The sequence below is a fragment of the Lagopus muta genome, chromosome 13 (assembly GCF_023343835.1).
Source record: "Lagopus muta isolate bLagMut1 chromosome 13, bLagMut1 primary, whole genome shotgun sequence".
In the NCBI taxonomy this organism is placed as follows: Eukaryota; Metazoa; Chordata; class Aves; order Galliformes; family Phasianidae; genus Lagopus; species Lagopus muta.
This window is the reverse complement of record NC_064445.1, coordinates 3,492,410-3,514,604: the sequence shown is the minus strand read 5'-3', so window position 1 is coordinate 3,514,604 and position 22,195 is coordinate 3,492,410. Positions and strand designations below refer to the sequence as shown.

Below are 22,195 nucleotides of genomic sequence, written 5' to 3'. Positions count from 1 at the left end.
GCACATTGGCCATGTATTCAGCACAGAGATCTGAAATGTGCTTTTAATGAGCAGAAATGAAAGCAGCATTTTAAGATAATGAATCAGCTTTATGTCTACTTCCTGGAGACAGAGCTGCAGATGTACTCTACCGCTGTCCTGTAGATGAGGAACAGGCAAAATATTTGGAGAGCAGTGCTCACAAGGAAAAAAGGGTGTTGGGAAAATGCGTTCTGCAAGGGATGTGAGAGCACCACGGATCTGCTGAGCTTGTCCAGGATCAAGCTGAGCCTTTTGGCCAGCAGTTGTCTCTGTATGGTCAGTTCTGCAGGAAGCAAATGTTCTCGATTCCTTATCACTGTCAGAGTTCTGGAGTAACTTTCAAAACCTCAGGAAATATTCCCTTTCTGAGCTGAGGGGTTTTTTTTTGCTTGTGTGTTTTTCTTTTTTAAGTGAAATCTCTCAAGGGTGGTTTAACTAAGCTGATAAAAACCATGAGACGTCATGCGTGATTGCTTTTGAGAGCTCTTCACATTGTGTCTGATGTTTTGATTTGAATAATTAACCTGTTTGAATTTCTAAAAGGAATCTGGTGAATTTTACAGGCTTGAAAGTTTTCCCTTCAACTGTTGATTGAAAACCTTGGGGTTTATTTTTATGAACACAATGACTAACAGAACTGGTGGAGTTCTGTGTGTACAGGTTCAGGCCGGGGCTGGATCTGGTCTAACATGGCTTTATCCATTTTATTACCATTTGTGGCTTTTTATATTTTCACTTCTGTTCCCTTTCACCAAGAAGTTCAAGCTTCCTATTTGCATTTGGTTTTGCTCGTTTTAATCTGAATATATGCAGCGACTCGAGTTGCGCAGTGACTTTCAAATGTTTATTTACAGTGCTGGCCTTATGATGGTGAGGGACAAAAATACTCTTTATCAGATGGGGAGGGGGGGAAAGTCACGTCCTCTGTGCCCTTGAAACTTTCTGAATTGTGGCCAGAGGCAGTGCAGATACCTTTGAAGAGATGAATATGTTTGTTTTATAGCATTCATTTGTGAACTGAAAGGAGTGCTGTAATGCCACGTAAGGTATTTCCATGTGCCTTGCAACAAAAGCATGCTTCAGCAGTGGGGGGGGGATGTGATGGGAAATACTGTGTAGAGAAAGGAGAAGAAAAAAGAGTTGGGTATGATCTTCTACAGCTCAGCTTCTTCCCTCTGCATCTGGTTGTTAAATACTGTTTTCATTGCAGTTGTCTCCTGACACAGTAGTATATGCCCTGTGTGTGCTGGTTAACCGATCCCAGTGTTCATGGGAGCAGGTTTTTAGACTCCATAGGGCTGTCCTCAGCCTGAGGGCAGTGGACAGGTCTGCACACCTGGAGGAGAGAGAGCGTACAGCTTGATGGTGGGGGCAATTTCTGCACCCTGCTGCTCCCACAGGGAGTGGGTCTGAGGCCTTCTTTCCTCCACAGAGATCCTCTGGGTGGATCTGGGTGCTCTCTCTGGGAGTGCCTGGTGCTGCTGCCCCACTGCAGGGTGCAGCTCCAGAACCACAGCCTGCTTTAACAACCGGCTGGTTAGCCAGGGTGGGTGGATGTGTGTGTGTGCACCACAGTTTCCCAGAGGAGATAACAGCCCTGGTGACTAACCATTCAAACAATAGTCCTTCTGTTCTGGGGCCGGAGCTGGGCTTGCGAGGCCCTGTTTGCAGCAGTATCGAGGGACTTGTGGTCATAACAGTGGCCTCCCTTACCGGTTGCAAGGGCAATGCTATGCACACATGTGGAGCTGTGTGAGTGTGCAGCTGTTCTCTCACTAGTGGCTGTGGGGCACTGAGTTCACCTTTGTCTTTCACAATGCTGCTGCCTGCCAGGGGGGTCAGCCCTCTGCACAGCGTTGGGTTGAGGCCCCACCCGTAACACTAACCTGTTATGGGGAGGTTTTGTTTGCCCATCCTATGGACGTCTCTGTGCTCAGCCTCTTCCCCTCTGACAGCTGCTGAACGCTGATCCTTTCCTCCCTAATGAGAGCTCCATCGCTGCTCAGTGCTCTTTTCATCTTTTTACGCCCTGCATTAGCACAACATCTGTGTTGCTTTATTGGAGACAGGATATAGGATGCTTGCAGCTAATAAGTTTTCCCGTTGTCTCGCAGTCAACCAGGGCTTTGTTCAGAGGTTGCTTATCTGCATCCATTGTGTAGTGCCTTTGCTTGTTTTTTCTCACAGACCTCTTAAGCCTGAACAATGCGTTCATACAGGAACTTTGATAACCCAGCATACAATGGTTTCACCTCGCTGGTCAGGTCACGCACAGCATCTATATGCTTACTGCGTTTTTCTTCCTTCCCCAATCTCACGCTGCAGTTCTCCTTCTGTGATTCCAGAAGTCAGATGCTTCAGTGTGTGTGGGTTCACATGAGCGTGCACTACCTGAAAGCCTGTTAGGAAGATAGAAGAGCTCTTGGTGAAGTGATGCAGGGGCTTTACTGATGCTAGGAGGGATCTGCCTGTGTGCTCTGTGGGTGTTGTGTGGCGTGTTGTGAAGAGCTTCAGTCATCAAATGTTTGGGTCTCAATTAGGTTGCGAGTTCAGGACTGCTGCCCTGGAACTGTGGTTCTTTGAAGGGAGAGCTTGCACATTTGTAGGCAACAGAAGGAACCTTTCTCAAGCAGATTGATATGAAATTTAAAAATAGTTCCTGTGAGAAGCTGTTCACGGATTTGAATCGGGTGCCAAGAGACTTCTCGCTCTTTACTTGTGCTTCCCCCACCTCGTTATTCTTTAAGAACTGTGTTATTTGAATTAATTTGTATGAATGGAAGGGCAAGTGGGCCCTGCTTGGTGAAGGGCAACGCAGGGTCCCTAGGCCAGCTGTGGCCACGCCACCCCTGATCTAGAAATGCCCTGAGCAGTGACCATCTGGCCAGGTGCCGTGGGGACACGTGGCCATTGCTTAGTACTGTGGCCTTCAGGAGGTCCCCTTCACTGGCAGGGTGCTGGGATAGAGAACAGCTGATGGCCTTGCTCTGAAACATTCTTATTGCTTTTCTAGAGGGGATACCTTGCCTACTGCAAGCTGCTCACTGCTGGGTGGTGTGCAGTCTGTTGGGTTTCACTGAGAATCATTTGTTTAAGAAAGCAGAAGTAGGAAATAACATTTGAGCAAAGGAGAAGACTATTGTCATCACTGTAAACCGAGATGGCAGTAGTGTTCATTCCCCAGCTTTTGTTCTGGGCTTGGCACATCCCATCCCATGGGTAGCTGATGCCTTTTGCAGGGGTCAGGACACAGCTCGCTGGCGCGTGGCACTGCTCACAAAGGCTCTGGTGGCCCTGCGGTGGGCTGTCTGCAAGCACTCATCAACTCATTAACCTTTCCTTTCAGGCGGGATCAGGCAGCTGCAGCATGAGATGTCTGAGTCCTGATTTGCTAGCCAGCAAATCCTTCGTTGGCTTCTCCAGTTTGTAAAGATGTCAGGGAAGGAGAACCACCAAACTTTCTTCAGAAGAAGCACGGGTTAACGAGCAATAAGTGGAGAGAAGGAACGTTAGTAGAACGTGAAGCATTATGTAAAAATACGTAGGCGATGGGTGCCAGGTGCTCAAAGAGGCTCTCGCTCATACTGCTCACAGTTTGCACAGTGGCCTTGTGGTTAAAAAGCACAAGCCCAGCTTCCTGGGGTGTCTTTTTGTTTTAACTCTCTTGGAGTGTGGGTGTTCCCATGTGCAGAGGAATTCAGAAGAGCACCTTGAGAGACAAAAGGGCAGGGTAATGGATTTTGACTTTAGGAGATGACTTGTTAAGCACGTCATGAAGCTGCTATGTGTTTCGTAGCATTTCTGTATAGAATCATCTGTAAACAGGCAGAAAACCAGTAGTTAAATGTACAAGTTGTACTCGATGGTACGTTTTCTAAAAGTTATCATTATCTGGTAATAGTTTTCCAACTCGCACGGCATCCTGAAAGCTGGCTGTGCTCACGTTTGGCACTGCTGTACCCAAGGCTGTTGTACAGTTGTCATGCTAATTTGTACTTGTTTTGTGCTGACTTCACTGGAACTACATCTGATTGTTACTGATTTGCAACCAAATCTCTCTTTTTTTTTTTTCAAACTGCAAACTAGGAAACAACTGAAAACACCCACTAAACTTAGCATATGGTTACGCTCTTGCAGAGGAAGAAGAAAGAAAAGAAAGCCATAGAGATATTTATGGAGAGACCCTGGCTGTATCTCTGCTCAGTGTAATGGAAAGGCAGATAACGCAGATGAACGCTTTTGAGCCAAGTCACCTTTGAGAGAAACCTTTACTTCCCATCAGTTTAAGTCATTTACCTGCGTAGTGGTAAGTGACTTAAAGCATTTGATGGCAAGGAATAGATTTGCAGCAGCGTGTTGTTGACATTCATTGTCTTGTCTGGATGCTTGCATGTCTCATGGCATATTTTAGATGCTTTTTTTTAAGCTACTGAGTGCACTAGCTGAAAGTGGTTGGGGGAATGGTTGTTTAGACTGCACTGCATTTGTAAGAGCTGTTCTTAATGCGTTTCTCTTAAAGCAGTCACTTCTACTTGAAGGACTCTGCTTCTGACAGAGGAACATGACTGATGTGTGTTGTGGAACCACGCTGTGATGGCTGGAAGGCTGCGGTCCTGAGCTGTGCCCTTGCCTCAGGGTTACTGTCTCTGCGTGGAGGAGAGCAGTGTCCCTTAGGGGCTGAATTTGAGCTTGGCATCTCAGCAGGTCTGAGTGGGGCAGCCCTGGTTTTGTAGAAATGTTCTAAAAGATCACATTGGAAAGCAAATCAGTGGCCACAAACTTGTCCACAGACCATGCAGCTTCCTGAGGGGAGACAGGCCAAGCAGATTCAGCAGTGGGATCTCCCTGCCAAGCTCTCCTCTCCTTGTCCAGCAGCCCTGGCAATGCAGAGCTTGTGTGCTTGTCTGCAGTTTGGATTGCCCTGCTTGTGTCCCCATGGTGTGAGCAAACCGCCATCCCAAAAGGCAAATCTAACAGCATTTACATTATTAATATCAGCCAAGAGTAACCTTGGTTTTCTGGTTGGGAAGATGATGGTAAAGTGCTGACTGCTGCTCAGTTGCCTAAAAAAGCAGGAGAGAAATTCTTTTGGGATGTGATTCTAAACCCTTCTGAGTTAACTGCGTCCACTTAAGGAGATACATTTTGAAACCTTTTATGGGCATATTGCAATGTTGCACTGGCCGAGGCATGCCAGCTCCTGCTCCCAGGGCTTGCTTCCCCTTTTCAAGGGCAAAGCCCTCTGGTCTGAGGTTCCAGTTCTGTGAAATAGCAAATCTGGCTAGAAGCTCTGTAGAATGAATGTGGAAAGCAAAGAACTTGTGCTGAAGTGTGAGCTGTTAGTCAGGGTTTGGGAGAGGGAATTGATCGTCCCTGCCTTTCTCCAGGAGGAAGAGCTGTCTGCAGTTCTGTCTGTCACCTCTGGCTTTCCAGTTGGGGAGAGCTGCTCTCCTCACACATGCTCAACACACGCACCTGGAGCTCATGGTACTGCCAAGTCTGCTTGGATGTGCAGGTACAAGCTCGGTGCCTGTGACCCAGTGCAAATGCAATGCTGTGTTCTGCAAGCCCCAGGGGTTTCCTGTGCACCAGAAGCCTGGCTGGCAAGCTCTGGCAGCTCTAAAGCTTATTACTCTTGTGTGGCTGTGAGTCAGAGCCGGGAGTTGGCCAAGGGAGTACGGTGGGGTGTGTTGGTATGGTGAGCTCTGACATCTCTATGTGTTCTGTGCTGCAAGCTGTGGCACTGCCAGATCCACATTGGGCCTTACCCAGAACTCAAGCTTTGCTTCTTCCAGCCCTGATCCATACCACTGACACGGGGATTGCAGTAAAGGCCCCAAGCCTGCGAGTTCCTGTCCCCATAGAGAGGCAGGAGCCTCGTCAGCATGGAGACACGCTGGAGCACTGTCTCCTCCCTCCTTGCTGCATCAGCAAAGCTGCCTCACCACCTCTCTTGCTCTTGATTGCATTAACCTGGTGAGGTTGGCTGGGGAGGAGAGGATGGAAGGTTCTTCAAGGAGAATGACTCCATGAGCTTGCACAGAGTCACCGATTTCTTCAGTAGCGTAGCATCAGCTTGGTGTAATCCCTTTGCTGAGAATAGCGTTCTGCTGCTTGGTTCACCCATCTGAAAGGGTGCAGTAATGTGCATTTATGTAATTGAGCCGTTTGGAAGATATGAAACAAATATAAACAAGATGTGCCAGGTTTTCTGGAGAGCCCATCGTCTGACATCTCCCACAGAATATTTAAATAAGCGGTTAGGTTTCCAAGTGAGGAGCTGAGCTCTTTGAAAATCTGCCCCTATAAATATTGTTATGCTGGCATTAAAATAAATGCTTTGAGACATTTGGATGAATGTTTCTCCACGCAAGCAGTCTTACGTTTATTAATGTTGTTTATTGCTGTTCATAAAGCAGTGAGACCAGGCAGGTACCTTTTCCTGTCCCGTTCAGTCTCTCCTGCAGTCTCTAAGGACGGTCTTCCGGTCAGAGGAAAAGCCAGGGATTTGGAAAACCAGCATTCAGGCTGCTTTAAAGTGTCGCAGTGCCAGTCTGTGCCTAATTGCACTTCTTGAGCCCTTGGGAGCAATGCAAAGAAAAAAAGACTTTGAAGACTGACTGGAGCTGAGCAACTGTAGTAACAGGACTCTGCATCTTAGGCAGATGTCCGAACGGAGGAAGCTTGTCAAAACCTGGCTCCTTCTGAATGAATAGCTATCAAACATGGATAATTCTTCTGCAAACAAACCTGGCTGTTGTGAAAGCCGCCTCTCTTTTGATAGAAGGCAAAAAGTACTCTGACTATAGCTAATATGCTCATGTGGTAAAACCTTGTTACTATCCACGCAAAAGAGAGTACATGGCAATAGGAATGATGAATTCTGCTCTCAAAAGCCTTAACGCTTGTCATCTGGCTCAGAACATTGCTCGGTGTTTGGCTCATGTTGGGTTTTGGTGTCCCCTCATCACCAGAAGAGCTTAAGGCTGTGATTCTGGGCTGGTGAGTTTTAACCTCTGCCTGCATCTTTACTCCTGCCTGGAGCTGGCACCGTGGCATGTCTGCGCTGGTCCCTGCAGTGTGCTTGAGCTCTGAGCTGGAAAGCTGTGATCTAGAGGTGCCTTTCTGCAACATTTAGCTTAAAGCCGTGGGGAAGGTGTGCTCTTGAGGGGGAAAATTGGCTTACTGAAAAGTGAGTGTACTCAAACCAAGCACGCTTGCAATTCCTGAAGTTTGTAGTGAAATGTTACAGCAGATGGTCTGCTTACAATGCGGGATATTATTAGAACCATGATCAGTGCTAATAAGGTCATTGGCAGTGGGGGAGGAGATCGGTGCCTGACCTTGTTTGAGAGGTGGCAGTCTGTGTGCTAGGGGAGAAGCTTTTCTCTTGCAGTAGTGGAATGCGTGTGTTTAAAGAAAGGCTACTTCTGCATGTGTTCATATGTCTGCACAGCAGAGAGAAGCACCCAGCGCCCAGCCTGACACATCTGCAGGGAGGCTGTTGACCCCAATGCTAAATCCACAGTGCACCGCTGAGTGGTGGAGAACAAATTCTGCTTGCAGTACCAGTCCCAAGATTGGGAACACAGGACCAGGTTAGCTAGCCCTACAGGAAGGCTGTAATACCAGAGGCATTGCCAAGTTCTTTGGTGACCCATTAGTGATGTTCACTGGGTTTTGTCAGGCAGGAATGTGATGATCATCTGGGTTGCATTAGTGGTGTCCACACCTCTGCCCATCAGTACCTACACCTGGCTGCAGTGGAGGGTTTATGCCATTAGACCAGATGGTGATGCTTTAACTTTGTCTGCTTTCTCCTGCTTTAAATGAGAAAGCAGCTCTCTGTGATCTGCATGGCCCAGCTGTATTGAGGAGCATTAGGGAAAGTATGTGGAGAACTGCTTTCACTGGGAGGAGATGGCCAGGGCAGTGTGGCCACAGGAAGCCGCAGCCAGTCTGCCTGGGTGCACGGCCTTGAGACCTTCATTCCAGACATTATCCTTAGGGCTGGTGCTGGGAACGATCACACGGAGATTAAGCCCTTAAAGAGCCCCTGCTGCAGCTGAGCAGAGCTTGAAAACAAAACCCCAGGATGTAATCCTGACTGCGCTGCCCAATACTGCTGACCAGCATCTTCCTCCTGCTGTCTGTTTCTGCAGGATCAGAGTATCCTGCAGGATCAGAGTTTTGTTTTTATAATTAAGTTCCACCTGATCCTGTGTGGTCCTGGCTTCCCTTCCCTGTGGCACTGCGGGTACCCAGCGCTGGCAGGGCTAAAGAAGTCTGGCAGGATGAAGCAGAAGCCTTGCTGGGTTGGACATCTTTGGATGTGGTGTTACTTCTTCCCAAGGCAGGTGTGAAAAATGCACCTGGCACTTTTTGCAGGAGTTCTTCCCAATCTTGCTCCTGTGTCACGAGACCTTCGCAGCCTTGTTCCAAAGCTCTGTTTCTCCATCTGCTTTCTGCTCTGTTTCCTCCATCCCTCTGGTCTTGTCTGTCCCCAAACCCTCCATGTCTACCAGGGCGTGGTTTTATCAATAGGGACTGGACAAAGCAGCTTGATAAGTCTCTTCTGCCTCTCTCTTTCTGTTGCATCTGTGGTTGCTTCTGTTTCTCAGAGCATTCAGTACACTTGGAGATAAGCAGCGATCATCACGGTTAGCTCCCTGCAGACCTCGGTTCCCTGCTCTGTCAGTCGCATTGCCTGTATGGTCCCTGTAGCACTCAGTGTGGGAGCTGGAGCAAGGCGAGCAGGCGGTGTGACTCAGAGGTGCTTGGAGCCAGGGAGTTGTCAGGGCTGATGGAAGGAGAACAGGGATGTCTGAAGTGCGCTGGGAGGGAGGGTGGTGGGGGCTGCTTCAGGGAGGAGGGGCAGCCCCTCGGGGCTCCCACGCATCCCAGTGGGATTGGGAAGGTCGGGTATGGGCATGCCAGCGGGGCCAGAATGAGCTGGTGGGGGGAGGAAATGATCCCACAGCACCAGCACTGCTTCACCACCAGTTCCCTGTCACGTTGCTGTCACCAGAGCCCACTCAAACGGCTTGTGAGAGCTCAGGGAAAAAGTGCCTTGGGGGCTGAGAGGCATATAGGGATGGGGTTGCTTTCAGCTGGTGATGCAGAGATGGGAAGAGAAATCTGTCTGCTGTGGAGAGGCAGGAGCTCAGGAAGTACAGCTCTGCAGCAATTCAGCAAGGAGGAGCTCAGCTGGAGACAGGCAGATTGTGCCTGAGTTAGCAAGTCTTTGAGGGGTAAGGAAAGTGCAGAAGTGGTCTCCTGCAGAGCCTGTGTGTGTAACCCGCAGGCTGAATTCAATTGCTTGTATAGAAAATGCAGTCGAATTGGTCCCCCTGAACGATCAGAACTGGATGCTTTCCCCCCACGCTCTCACAGCCTTGTGATTGTGGAGGATCAGTAATCTGGAGGAGAGGACTTACAAAGAATGGTAGCAAGCAGCTCCGTGCTGTACCTTCCTACATGAGACGTGGAGAAGGGGACTCTTCATGTGGCAGAGCTGCGGGGCGATGAAGGCTTCCCCCAGCCGCATGGATTTTGGTTTTCATCAAGTTTTATGTATTTAGAGTGAAAACTTCAGGCATCTTATTCTGTCTCTAGGTAGTGCTTGGAGCGGGGCCCTGAGCTGTGCCATCACCACATGTACTCCTAATGCCAAAGCTCCCTGCTGCGGCCCTGTGTGATGGAGCACAGATTGAATTAAGGGGATTTTCATTGCTTTGTTTCTTTGTGTGATAATGTAAAATCTTTAAAGTACTCACACAGAAGAGAGCTTACATTAGCTAGGACGGAAACACCGATGAAAATGATTTTTGGTGTCTTGATAGTGCTAATTCTGGGAGTATGGTTTTTAAGCATCCTTTTAGAAGGTAACCTGCCAGGAGCAGCTCAAAGAGAGGGGGAAAGTTTTAGTACTTTTTTATATTCATTCTTTCCATCAGAGAAGCTTACCCAAGCTTGTATGGGATTTCTGCCTAGGCTCCATCAAAGCCCATCTATCAGTGTAAGGAGCGAGAGTTTTTTCCAGCCGGGTGTTCGCTGACGTAGGCACCGGCTGTGCTGCATTCCAGACTCGCTAATGACACTGGAGCTTCTTTGCAGCTACTCCTCCCACGTGGCCAGAGAAGCTGCAGATGTCCTCAGGAAAGGTCATGCTTCCTTGCAGAAAAATCTCTCCTTGCCAGATCCGGGATGGACCCATCTTGCTTCAACACAGATGGATGTTTGCCTCAGAGCTGACTGTCATCCTGGCTGTTCCTGATCAGGGCGGTGAAAGGGCTTTTTCTTGCTGCCCTTTTAAGAAAGGATTGTGCTGTGTCTGAAGGTCTCTCTTGTTGGTGGCAGAAGCAGAATGCATGAGGTCGGGTGTCTGCCAGCGTCATATTGTCAAGATAGCTTTTAAAGGCTGGTTTCTATTAGAAAGCAAATCCTTGCATTCCTCCGTGTCTGCACAAGTCTGAGCATCAGGCAGCCTGCATTGTGTGGGTGACTGGGACAAAGCTAAGCGGCTCAGAGTGGAAACTGAGGGCAAGAGTTTGGAGAGCAGGTCAGTAATATGGGAAGGGCAGAAAAACCCCACAGTACTTTGTGCAGTTTGATTTTAGTGACTGAAGCCTGAATAAGCAGGTGTCTGTGTGTGCTTTCGTTATTTCTACCTCCCTTGGCTTTTCTTAGTATTCTGAACCTAAAGACATGAGTCTTAACAGCTATTAAAAACGAAAACTCCAAATACCAAAGCAAACCAAATGAAAGCCCTGATCTGTTCCTTTCCTGTTGTTCTGCTGGAATGGGCAGACACACGCACATATCTGCAGCATATTTCCCTCGTAGCTGCTCTGTTACTGAGCAGTGTTATTCCAGGCTTGTACCAGTGCCACTCAGAGGAGAATTTAGGTCAGAATTTTTGGCAGGGCAGAAGTTGCATCCTGCAGGAAGAAAGTGGCCGCATCTCCAGAATGAGATTGAATCTCTGTGTCCTGTCCTGCAGCACTTCTTACAGGGTGGGGAATGGAGCTAATTAGCAGCTACGTGGAATTAACCTTTCAGTGCCTGAAATAATGCATTTTGGAGAAACCACCATTTGTTAGTCCCTACTCCTGGCACTGCTTGGCAGAAACAAACGTTAGTAGATTTTGCCATCTTTGGTCAGTTCATTCCCAGAGCTGTCCTGGGTCTGTGGGTCTGTGTGCAGTACAGGTGGAGAACAGCTCTGGAGCGGGCTGCTGTTTGCTCTGTGCTGCTGGGAAGGGTCTGTCAGATGCTCAGTGGGGAAGCAGAGCACAGATCTGCTTTGTCTGAGCAAGGTGGGGAGCACAGATCTGCACAGCCCCTCATCAGGCTCCGGATAACAGGCTGGGGTGGAATGAGAGTCTGCAATTAGGACAGATCATTAAGATGTGTTTTTTTTTCTGGCTGAGGCTGTTCTGATGAATTCATCATAAATTAACAAGTTTTCAGATGTTGGCACTGAATTTGGCATGCTGTCCCTTAAGACTGACTGCCTGGGTGGTGCCTGTGACTAGCGCACGTGTCCTGCACTTAAATGTGTCCCATAGTTTGCAGTGTGCTGCTGCTAAATTCTTTCTTTGCTCACAGAAATGGCCTGGCGTTGTCTTTGGCACTGTGAGCCCTTTGCTCCTAACCTTCATGGGCAAATTGGTGCCTGTGAAAGACCTGTCCTGCTGTTGCTGCAGCCTGCGTGCTCCGCTGCTGCTGTGGGCCCTGCCCTGCACTCTTAGCAAATATTTACACTGCCTTTACCTTCCTTTCACTTGAGATTTGAGCAGAGATTGGTTATGTACCTGCTTTCTAGTGCGAGGCACTTCTTAAAGGGTGCATCTGAAGGGGTTTCCTTAAGAGAAAAATCCCTTGCGACTGAAATGTGCATACGTTACTGGCTGTAATAAAGGATAAAGAACACACTAAAAGAACATGCTAGCCAAGGTGAAATATTTGCCTGGGGCAAGGCAGGTTTTATTTTTCATTCTCTTTGTTATTTTTCTTTTTTTTTCCCCCCTTCCTTCCCTTTCAAGCCTTGCTGCTTCCTGATTAGGGGAGGGCAGTGCGGTCCGTGCCTGCCCAGCTGAGCAGGTTGGAGGAGCAGTCCTGAAGGTGCATTTTGGCAACAGCGCCTTTAGTCCCGTGCCCAGCAGCGAGTTTGTTACATCAAGGGTGTGAAATCGGAAGTTTGGCATGCTTTTTATTTGTTTGTCTGTTTGCTTTATCCAGAGGCTCTAATACCCAGAAGGTTGACAGCCTTCTGCCGTGTCTATCCGCTCCCCTGCAGCCACCCTAGGCAGTCCCTGGCAGCCCCTCTTCAGCTGAGGCTGAGCCCATGCTGCTGAGCTGTTTTTCCAGGCTGAGGAATCTCCCTGTGAATTGTCAGCCCAGATGGAGTTAATTTTTTTTCATTATTACTTTTCTTTTTTTTTTAAACCAGGAATCTGTTTATGCCCATTAAGCTTTTGCTTGCAGCAACACAAACAGAAATTGAGCTAGTACTCAGATGGTAAGTTTGTTTTCTGCCAAGTTCTTGCAAATAAACTCTTTGTTTTGTTTTTCTTAGTTTCATTTTTTTAAATATCTAAAGCACAGGGGAAGCCAGGCCTTCTGAGCATCACTTTGCCCTCCAGACAGGAGAAAGCATTGGGCTTTGGCCTTGCGGCTGTCAGTCTCTGTGCTCCTGTGTTTGCCTTTTCCCTTGTGCAAACGCCAGGAGTGAGGCAGCCAGGGGTGGTCACACAGCCCATATTTGTATTCATGAGCACAGTGCTTTAACATTTATTCTCCTGGGCTTTAATGTACTTTGCTTAGTCCTGTCTACGTGTGGTTTGACTGCTTGAATTGTAATATTTAACAGATGCTGTAGGTAAAGGAAGGTCAGAAGCATCAAGTTTCCGTATGACCTTGACGGATTCAATCAGCCAGTGAAAGTTATAGAATTGGATTATGGGATTTGCAATGAAAAAGTGGTTTAAGGCACAGGAGAAACTACACCTGGTATTTTCAAAAGCTGCCCCAGTTTAGAGACAATCTGAAGTGACAGAGCAGGAGACAAAAGGTGGGAGACTATTAGAAGGATTTGGGGGTTTGTATGTGTGTGTAGAGAGGAGGTTGTTTTTAATGCCGTAGTTGTGTTATCCCAGAGACTGGTATAGCTTCTGTAAATCAATGGAATGCCAGCTTGCAGTAGAATTGATTTCTTTGGTTTTGAATAAACCCCTCACAGAAACATTGGCCTCTAGGAACATTAACACTGCAGGATGTCACCTGCTTTGTGCCCTGAACTAAATGCATGCAGCCATCCTAGGGCTAAACATGCTTCTAAACTTGTTCTCTTTACTGGCTGCTAAGTGCCTTCTTTCATAATTGCTATTGATCAGTTGTTTGGACTGTTCCAGGATAAGGGATGTCTGTAAAAGCTTGTTTTGCCTGGAGAAAGCCCTGTTTGGTACTGTGTTAAAGAAGTGTACTTCATTATGCTTTTAACATTCCTGAACCTGAGCAGAACACCTGGAAGAGGTTAGAATTGGTCAGGTCAGAACGTTGAGCTGATGGTGCTTCTCTGTGTTAGCCTCATTCCAAGTGTGTGGTGGTGCAGATTGCTGCTGCTCACAAAATACAACCTAATCAAAATGTACTGGTGGATGCCTTAAAAAAAGAACAGAACAGACTCTTTATTCCTCTTTTGAGGAATGAGCTTATTGTGCAATGCAAATAGTAATCTCTCCGATAAACTTGGTGGTTGTTTTGCTCTTTGGCTCTGCAGTTCATAAAATATATACTTTGCCAGCGCTGTGCTTTCTCAGTATATATTTTTTGGACTTAGTGAGTGCTGTCCATTGCTTGGAGGGAGCAAAAATGTTCCACAAACCAAGAACCATAAAATCAATACACGTTTTTCATTGAGCATAGCAGAGCATGCCATTGGCCCGAATGGGGAGAGCTTGGCAGGAGAACAGAGCTGGAAAGAGTTGTCAAGATGTAAAAATATAATGAAGGAGCTACAGGGCTTTTCCTCAACAAAATAACTTGAAGTTCTTACAAACTCAGAACAGGAGAACAAACAGCTTGGAATGAAAATCCTGCGTGAAAGCAGGACAGCCATGACCTCTTTGTGCTGTCCTGGGGAAATGCAGCAGAACATTGCTGTATTCAGCAATGTGCAAAAGTAAACTTCACTCACAGCAGCTCTCAGCTTTCCTAACAGGCAGGTGAATGGGAGCTCAGCTGGTGCCTGTGGCTGCTTGGGGTCTGACAGAGCACAGTGAAGGCATGTCGCTCTGTTTCTAATTAAAATCTTAAACAATTGCCAGGGTGATGGTACCCAGTGAAATACACGGGCTCCATGCTAACAAGCTTGTCTGCATGGAGCTGGGTTTGCCTGTAGAGCTCGCTGGCTCAAAGAAGAGCTTGGTGATAACGCTGAGTACCTGTCAGTGGTTAAGGTGATGCTAAAAAGGGTACGATGATGCAGAAATGTTGCTGTATTTGCTTTTTCCTCTCGTGTACTGCTTTGAGCTGTGTAACAAAAACAAGCTTGACAAACGTTTTGAGGCTGCAGATTTGTTCAGGAGTCCTAGATATTCATGTCTGCATCCCAGCAGAATGCCTCTGCTCTGGAGGAGCCCCAGGTCCAGGTGCCCTGTAGTTTCAAGCACGCTGTTTGAAAGGGCCAGAGTTAGAATAGGATTTGACCACACCATGCAGCCAATTGCTTGCGGTGTTTTAATTCTAATGTTTGGCTCTTAACGTGATTTTACTCACAAAAAGCTTTGTGCCTCGCTTCAGAAATAAAATGGACTGGTGAAATCGTTTAGCTACCACGCTGTTTCTGCTGCAGGGTGGGAAGTATGTTCCCTGTTGGAGCAAAGTGCTGCTATTTGTCACACAGTGCCTGATGATGGAGCCTGCCCAGCTGTACTCTCAAGTGCTCGACCACAGCCCCATCAGCTCAGTTGTGTGTCAGGCTGCTAGAGGCAGCTTGCTTGCCAGTGTCAGGCTGGAGAATGCACTGCAGTGTTGGTCCCCTGAGCTGTCCCCTTGATGGCTTTTGTTTGGACTCGGATGTACTTGTAAAAAACGATGCTAATGTTTTTGTTCCTCCTGGCCTTCCTTCCATCTCTCTGCAAAGCAAAAATAACCCAGCAGAGCAGTCACAAGGGTGAGACAGGGAGGCTAATGAATGGTGCCAATGTGCTAGAGCCAGGGATTTTTGTCTGTTTCCCATTCCTTCTGCATTTTTCTTATTCACTGGACAAGAAGAGCCTCACTGGACTGAAGTGATTGTATTTGCTTGATCTGCCTTATTTTTTCTTTTTCTTTCTTTTTTTTATGGCTTCAGAGGATCAGAATTGTTATGAAGCTCAAATCCTATTCACCTCCTGGTGGGCCCTCAGCGCTCTGCTCGCAGCTGTAAGGAGAGAACTGGGCAGAGCAGGGCTGGCATCATTTTGCTGTGGAAAGCACTGCGTGGCTCCTGGGTTTGCCTGGAGGGCCTTCTAGCTCCCTTCTGCTTGCTCATGCCACTGAGCTTTGCTTTGAGGTTTTGTTTCAAAAAGACCCACGGCTCTTGTCAGAGCTGCCAGGTGTCCCCTGCTTTCATTTGAAATCATGCAGAGCGTCAGGGTTCGCTCGCTTCAGTCAAAATCAAACCTAGGCTTTGTCTGGAAGGGCTCGACCTGGTGTTCATTGAAGCCAGTGGAATTCAGTTGCTGTTTCAGTGACAAGCTGGGCTGTCTTGGTAACGCAGGGAGCTTGTGACAGATCTACAGGCTTTTCCACTGCAGCTGTGGGGATGTATGAGGGAATTAGAGAGCTCTCACTCCTCGGTAGGTAATGCCTCTTCAAACAGCAGGTAGGAAAGGCAGCGTTCCTTTCTGCAGGGAGACCAGGCTGAGGGCAGCCCTGGCCGGCCCTCTGGGACCCAGCAGAAGCCACAGCCCTCTTCATCGGAGCAGTGTCTGTGCTGGTGACTGCTGCAGAGCTCTGAGCCGCAGCTGCAGTGTGCCTAGACATCCTGGCACCAGCTTTGTGAGGCCGAAGTGAGTAATGTGGTGATGCACAGTATCAGCTCTCCTGTTTGTAGCACTCTCCTGAGCTATACGAGGGCAGGAGCTTGAGAAGCGTTTGGCTTGGGTCTGATTATTTAGTGTAAAATCTGAAAGGGTTTGTCTGACTGCTGCAGGTGGAGCTGAGTTAGGACAGAACACCACTTGGGTGGTTTTAGCAGTTTCCTTCTAAACTGCTTGCACAAGCTCAGGGAGATGGCTTGTTGAGCCCAAGTGGTGGGAAGTTCAGAGAAGTCAGGCGAAGCTCGTCCTATAGGCGCTGCAGAACAGTGGTTTATGTTTCTTAGGCCTACTTGAATTATATTTCCAGCAAATTATGCGTGTATGAACTGCACTAATTTGCAGTTAGGGTATGCATTTCACAAGGCCTGTATCATCTGTACCTGGGAGTTACCAGCTCAACCACAACTCCAGCATTTTTATCCATATGCTTTGAAACTTCTGTACATTATGAAATCCACGTTGCTCCCCTTCCCATAGCTGATTGCCATCTGGTAGTTCTGACTGAAAGATGTATTGTGCTTTTTCAGCTATGTTCTGTTCACAACAGAGATCCGCCTCTTGACGGTAGTCTTGGGGCTGTCTGTAAATGGATGTCATACCCACGTTTGGAAAATGTCAAGGTTATACCAGCATGTGGAAAAGAAAAGGAGGGAGTGGGAAGCAACAACTTCCCACTACAACTACAGGTGCAGTTGTCTACTGAACTGTACTACAAGTTATGTCAGACCACAGGCTCCTGTGTACCAAACATTCCATACAAGTGTCTGGTTGAGCCCTGACCCTGGAGGGATGCAAATCACCAACATTCCAGCATCCATCCCTGCAATGATGACCAGAGGAGCAGAGATAGCAGTAGAACTGGAAAGTCTCTGAGATGGATTATTTTAAAGAGGCATGGAAGAATGAGTGCTGGTGTTCATCTGAAAGTCTTTGGTGTGGCACAGATTGTTTCCGAACAAGACAGGGAACAAAAGCATAGGAGAGACTTGTGTGACAGCCCACGGCTCTTTGGAAGACTGCACAAGGTTCAGTGGCAGTCCGGAAGGATGCTCTTGGCAAAATGGTTCAGTTTGTGTGTCACTTTTTTTTTTTTTTAAATATAATTTTTAACTGATTGCCTGAAAGATGGAATAGACAGCATGCTTCTTAAATTTGTAGGGTGCTCTGAGCTTGGGAGGAAGTACAGGCACTCTAGGGAACCGGGTATGGAGTGGTAGATAATCTCAACAAGTTGGAAAAATCATCTTGAGGGGTTGAAGTTTCAAGTTCAATCAAAACAGTACAAAATTATAAGCAAAACCATCAGCTGCATGACAGAAGCTTGTTGAACATCAGTCAAAAATGTTAGGCTGCCACAGGTAAAGAAAATGTCATGCAGGGGTGTATAAATGGCAATGTCATCTGCCGAGTATGTGGGAAAAATCTTCCTATCTGCCCAGTGGTGGCAAGGGCTGAGCTGGAATTCTGTTCCCTGTACGTGCACACACGTCAGGGTGGCTGGAGAAGCTCCTAATGAGAGGATGAAATCATGCTCACAGAGTTGAAAGAGCATGGTTTGCATCACCTGGAGCAGAGAGGTTTGAGGGAGTAAATGGGGCTGCAGCCTTTAAGCATGAGCACTTCCTCCAAGAGGAGGGGAGTAATTGCTGTTCTGGCCCTCTAAGGTGAGCTAAGAAGTTTGGAACTTCACTTGCAAGAGGAGAAATGCTGGAATTGGGAATCAGGAGCAGCTGTACAGCTGCAAGGGGACCAACGTGCTGGAGTCCCTTGCCTGGGAAATAGTAGGTTTGGGGAAAATAGGTGAAGCTGATCTGTGTGGGCCTGAGGACTTCTCTAAGTCCTCTGCACCCGCTTTTTAGGATCCTTGTAAGTGGGCTAACAGCCCTCCATGGGAACGCATGAGTGAGGAGCAGTGTTTTGTAGCTAATATCTCAAAACCTGTTTCAGAAAAGTGAGCTGCTCCAGCACTACGAGCAAAAATGCATCGTGGTTAAGCAGAAGTTTTGTGATGTGCTGTGCCAGGGTCAATATTCTGGGAAGGTGGCAAGGTTGTACTTTACACTGACTCAGTTGGCAGCGTAACTTTAACATTTCATTAGTCAGTAGAAAGGAGTTGCAGATAAGGTATGTACAGAGCTCGTCTTTAAACTGCAGAGAGTGACAGCTTGGCTGCATGAACACCTATCTGGGAGATGGCAGTCGCTAATGATCATGCTGACTTGTCTGCTACAGCCTGCTTTGTTCTCCATTTGTGCTGGGGAACAGTTGCCTACTACAGGGAACTTGCTCTTTCCATTCTACTTGATGTTTGCTGGGCATTTTGCTCCGGCAATGAGATGGACAGACTTCAAGCACAGCTCTGTGCCTGTTTTGGGAGGAGTAATGTGGCACAGCATTGAAGGCAGCAACATGAGGTTGCAACACAGGGTGCAGCAGGCATGTCAAGTGCTGGCTCTTGGGACCAGTTACTTAGGGATAAGTTGTAGAGGGCACGGAGCACTTGAGTTGGGGGTGGTGGATGGGCAGTATTCCAAATGCCCTCGACATTTGCTTTCTTGGGAGGGTAACTTCGAAGCCACAACTCCTTAAGGATGGGCAGAAGACTTGAAGCTTGGGCTGAGCACCGTGTCCCTGTCCTCTTAAAGAGCAGAGACCAGTAAGGACAGACCTAGAGCAGAGTGTGTTGCATGGGCATAGGGGCTGAAGCTGTGAGCTCCCTTATGCTGGCTCCCACCACCCCCTGATAACTTACGCACTGTGGCCAGTCGTGTTGCCTGGTTCTTGTCTGCCCTCAGCATGCAGCAGCACACACTAGATGGCTGAGGCCATGTTGCACGTAATGTATGACAGCTGTGCTGGGCTCTCCAGCCAGGAGAAGGCTCTATGCACGTGTGGAGTGGGTGAGGGCAGTGCTTCGTGCTGCAGCCAGAGCTCTGAGTAAGCAGCACCACACATCTCTGTGTGCCTCCTCACTGAGCTCCTCTGGGGAGGAAAATCTGCTGCTTCATGCAGAGAGAAGTTATGTAGTCAAGCTGTGTTTTGGTGCCTGGTTTTGTGCAAAACATGGAAATCCTTTCCTGCCTCATCTCTTTTCATTCTTTTTGCTGTCAGTCATTGCACATGTCATCAGTGTCTGTGGAGAAGACAGCACAGTCAGGGCCCAGGACTGCTACAGCCTCTAGTGTGTGAAAAGCAGCATTAACTTAAAGGTTTTCACATGAGAATTGCTGGTGATTGACAGGACATGCAATGCAGTCATTAAAACCAGAGACGGATGTGCTCTGGAACCCCTCACTGGCATCCTTGATTAAAGGCTGTAACAAACTGCCTTACGGCGTGGGTGTGAATGTGAGTGCAGCCTTGGGTTAGTGCTGAAAGTTCTGTTTTTGCAGCATGGTTTGGCTCGTTTCAGCAGCCAGCAAGGGGAGAACTTGTGCAGCGTGCTTAGGTGTGGCTCAGCCAGCCCTGCGCAGGCACGCAGTGCACGTGGGGATGCAGACACCAAGGTGCAGCCAACTGCACTCCAAACCCTAGGTGTACCACAGGTATTGTTACCGCATTTAAGTGTGCTGCCATCGCTGCTATGCTTCAACAGCTGCCTTTGTTGCTTACATCGCAAGCTGTTGTCACGTTAACTCGTGTTGGATGCCAACCATTTACAGTATGCGCCATCGCAGCATGACTTCAGTTGGCAGCACAGAGCCGGTCACATGCCAGCAGCCTACTGTCAGGGTGGGGGAGCATGTGGGAAGGAAGGAGAGAAGATACTCTCAGAAAATGCTTTAATGATTTATTTTTAATATCCATCTTTCGAGCCTGGGGAATTGCAGTCCATATGCCTTTCCCTCCTGGCTCTAGTTGGCAAAGAAGCTGATGAATGTGGTTCTTCATACTCCTTCCATTTTGTGAGGAGCCAGAAAAGATGGCTATATTTAGCATGTTCCCAGGGCCAGCAGCAGTCTGTTGCTGGGTGGTGATTCCTTGGATGGAGGCTCGTGTGCCACCCTGGGGCAGGGTGGCAATGTGTACTCCTTAGAATCAATAATCATGCTAAAATAACAGCACCAGAACAAACTCCTCCAATTACACGGAGCAGCAGCTCAGTTTGCAGCAGCTCAGCACACTGCTTCGTGTCAAGGGTCAGGCTCTGAGGGCTTTGCCTTTCCCAATGCACGTAGCCAGTCTGGCTGCTGCTGAGACTATCTTTGTGCTGGAGCTGCAGCTTCTCGCCTCATCCAAACAGTGAGCACCTTGTAGTGGTAAAAACATTCCTCTGAGGCTTTGGAGCCTGACTCGTACTGTATTCCTAGGTCACCCTAGGTATGAAATGGAGTTGTCCTTGTTTGTCCCCAGCCCACTCTCCGCACAGCAGATTTGCCACCAGTTCCCCATTGCTTTCCCTGCTGTGGTGCAGTTGGTACTGAGAAGCAAATAATGGCAGTTCCTTCATCCTTCTGGCTGCTTTCACTGGGCTGAAATCAGCGTGGTTAAGCTCGTGTGTTGCTGAGAAGTACTGGGAACTATGGACATAGTGATGGAAATGTAGAGGAGGGGATTACTTCTATTAATATGGGTGTTCAGAAGTGCCCGTTGCTCTAGATGAGGCATTTTCAATGTTGTTTAGCTAGATGTCTAAACTGAGGTCACCAGGACAGGAATATTTTGTGTTGTTCTGTGTTGCTCCTAATGTTTGTTGTCAGATGGAGAATCTGCAGTGGTGCAGGAGAGTGAAACCCATCTCACTGGTGGCTTCTAAGCAGTCTTGGTGGAATGCAGCAATTGATGATGCATGAAACCAAAATGACAGCAAATAGGAGCTGGGCTAAAGATGTGATTTCCGAATTTACATGGTGATTCACTGAGTCTTCCTGGAGCCATAGGAGGCCCAAATGACAGCAGTGCCTGCACTTTGCAGTTTTTGCTCTGCAGCAGCATCTTTGCAGCTCTTAGTTCCTTGCAAATACATATTCCCTATCTTCCCTGGAACCAGCTGCACCCAGTGGGCACTGCTTTCTGCTCACAGCTCAGCAGACCAGGCCTTATCAAGGATGTTGCATCGATTTTAGTACCCCGATGGAATTAAACTGTTTTGAGGGGAAGAATGAAGTAGAACAATGTTTCACACCGACTGTGGTGTATGGTATCATTGATGTGCCAAATTTCAGTTGGAATGGCAAAGCCCTCTCAAGCTGAGGTCAGCCCTAAATGTATTGCTCACTAAAATGGCAGCTATTTTTCATTTCCTCCATTCCTGCAGCGTAAGAACAACCTCACAGAATCCATTCCAAATCTGGTAGGTATGTTTGCGTTCTCCCAACCCAAGGCACTCTGTGCCAGGTTCCAACCAGGAAGAATTAATGTGTAAGCCCTGGAAGGCTGCAGTCCAGAACAGAGTAGATATGCTCTGAGCCTGAGTGCTGGGCTCCTGTTTGCTGTAGAGATGCCACCCTCCTCCTCAATGTGTGTGTGGGTCAGTGGGGAGAAAGCCACATGTGGAATCACAGTGGAATCACAACAGCTTGGCTTGGAAAACTGAATTCAAGATGTTGTGTGACATCACCTTGAAGCAGTGTGCTTGCCTTTGCTGTTCCACCTGTCTTTGAGCAAGGTGAGCAGGATTGGTCAGGGAAGCAGGAAGGACGACCCAAACCAGCTGAATCCCAAAGGAGTCTCCTTCTCCTTCAGGTTTAATGCACTTGTTTGCCTCGAAGCAGTGCTGGCTGTCTGGGCACCAGCAAGCTGTGTAGTGCCATTTTACCTTCTCTTCAAGCAATGTCTGGCAATGAAGATTCATGTCCTCAGGGCCTCTGAGCAATTACCTCTCTGCTAGGGATCTGGTGCTGTTGGGTTGCAGAGAAGCCAAAAACAATAGCATGAAAAAGCCTCTTCTTTTGCAGTTTGGTTGTCAGAAGCCGCTCAGCACTCTCTAGCAGCAAGGCAGAATCTCACTGAGCAAATGCAGGCTTCTGAACCTCGGGAGGGTTTAGCCCATCACTTCTTGCACTTGATTATTTGCCTTTAAAAAATAACAGCGGAGAGCCAGGAGTTTTGTTTAACTGCCTGGTCCCCAAGGAGCAGATACAGGA

General features: G+C 47.9%; 1 protein-coding gene across 22 annotated transcripts in view; it reads left to right on the top strand.

Moving 5' to 3' along the window:
• Positions 1-22,195, top strand: part of MBNL3 (muscleblind like splicing regulator 3) — an 89,564-nt gene that overhangs the window by 31,375 nt on the left and 35,994 nt on the right. Inside the window, exon 2 of one of the 22 annotated variants that reach the window (XM_048959129.1) lies at positions 4,159-4,327. The exons of 19 other annotated variants lie outside the window; for them this stretch is intronic. Coding sequence is in view for 1 of the 3 variants with exons in the window: in XM_048959126.1 (XP_048815083.1) it covers positions 5,480-5,536 (57 nt within the window). In the remaining 2 variants the exon portion in view is untranslated. Of the gene's footprint in view, positions 1-4,158; positions 4,328-5,428; positions 5,537-12,971; positions 13,097-22,195 lie in introns of those variants that run through there. 2 more of the 22 variants (XM_048959126.1, XM_048959128.1) reach the window with 2 other exon arrangements.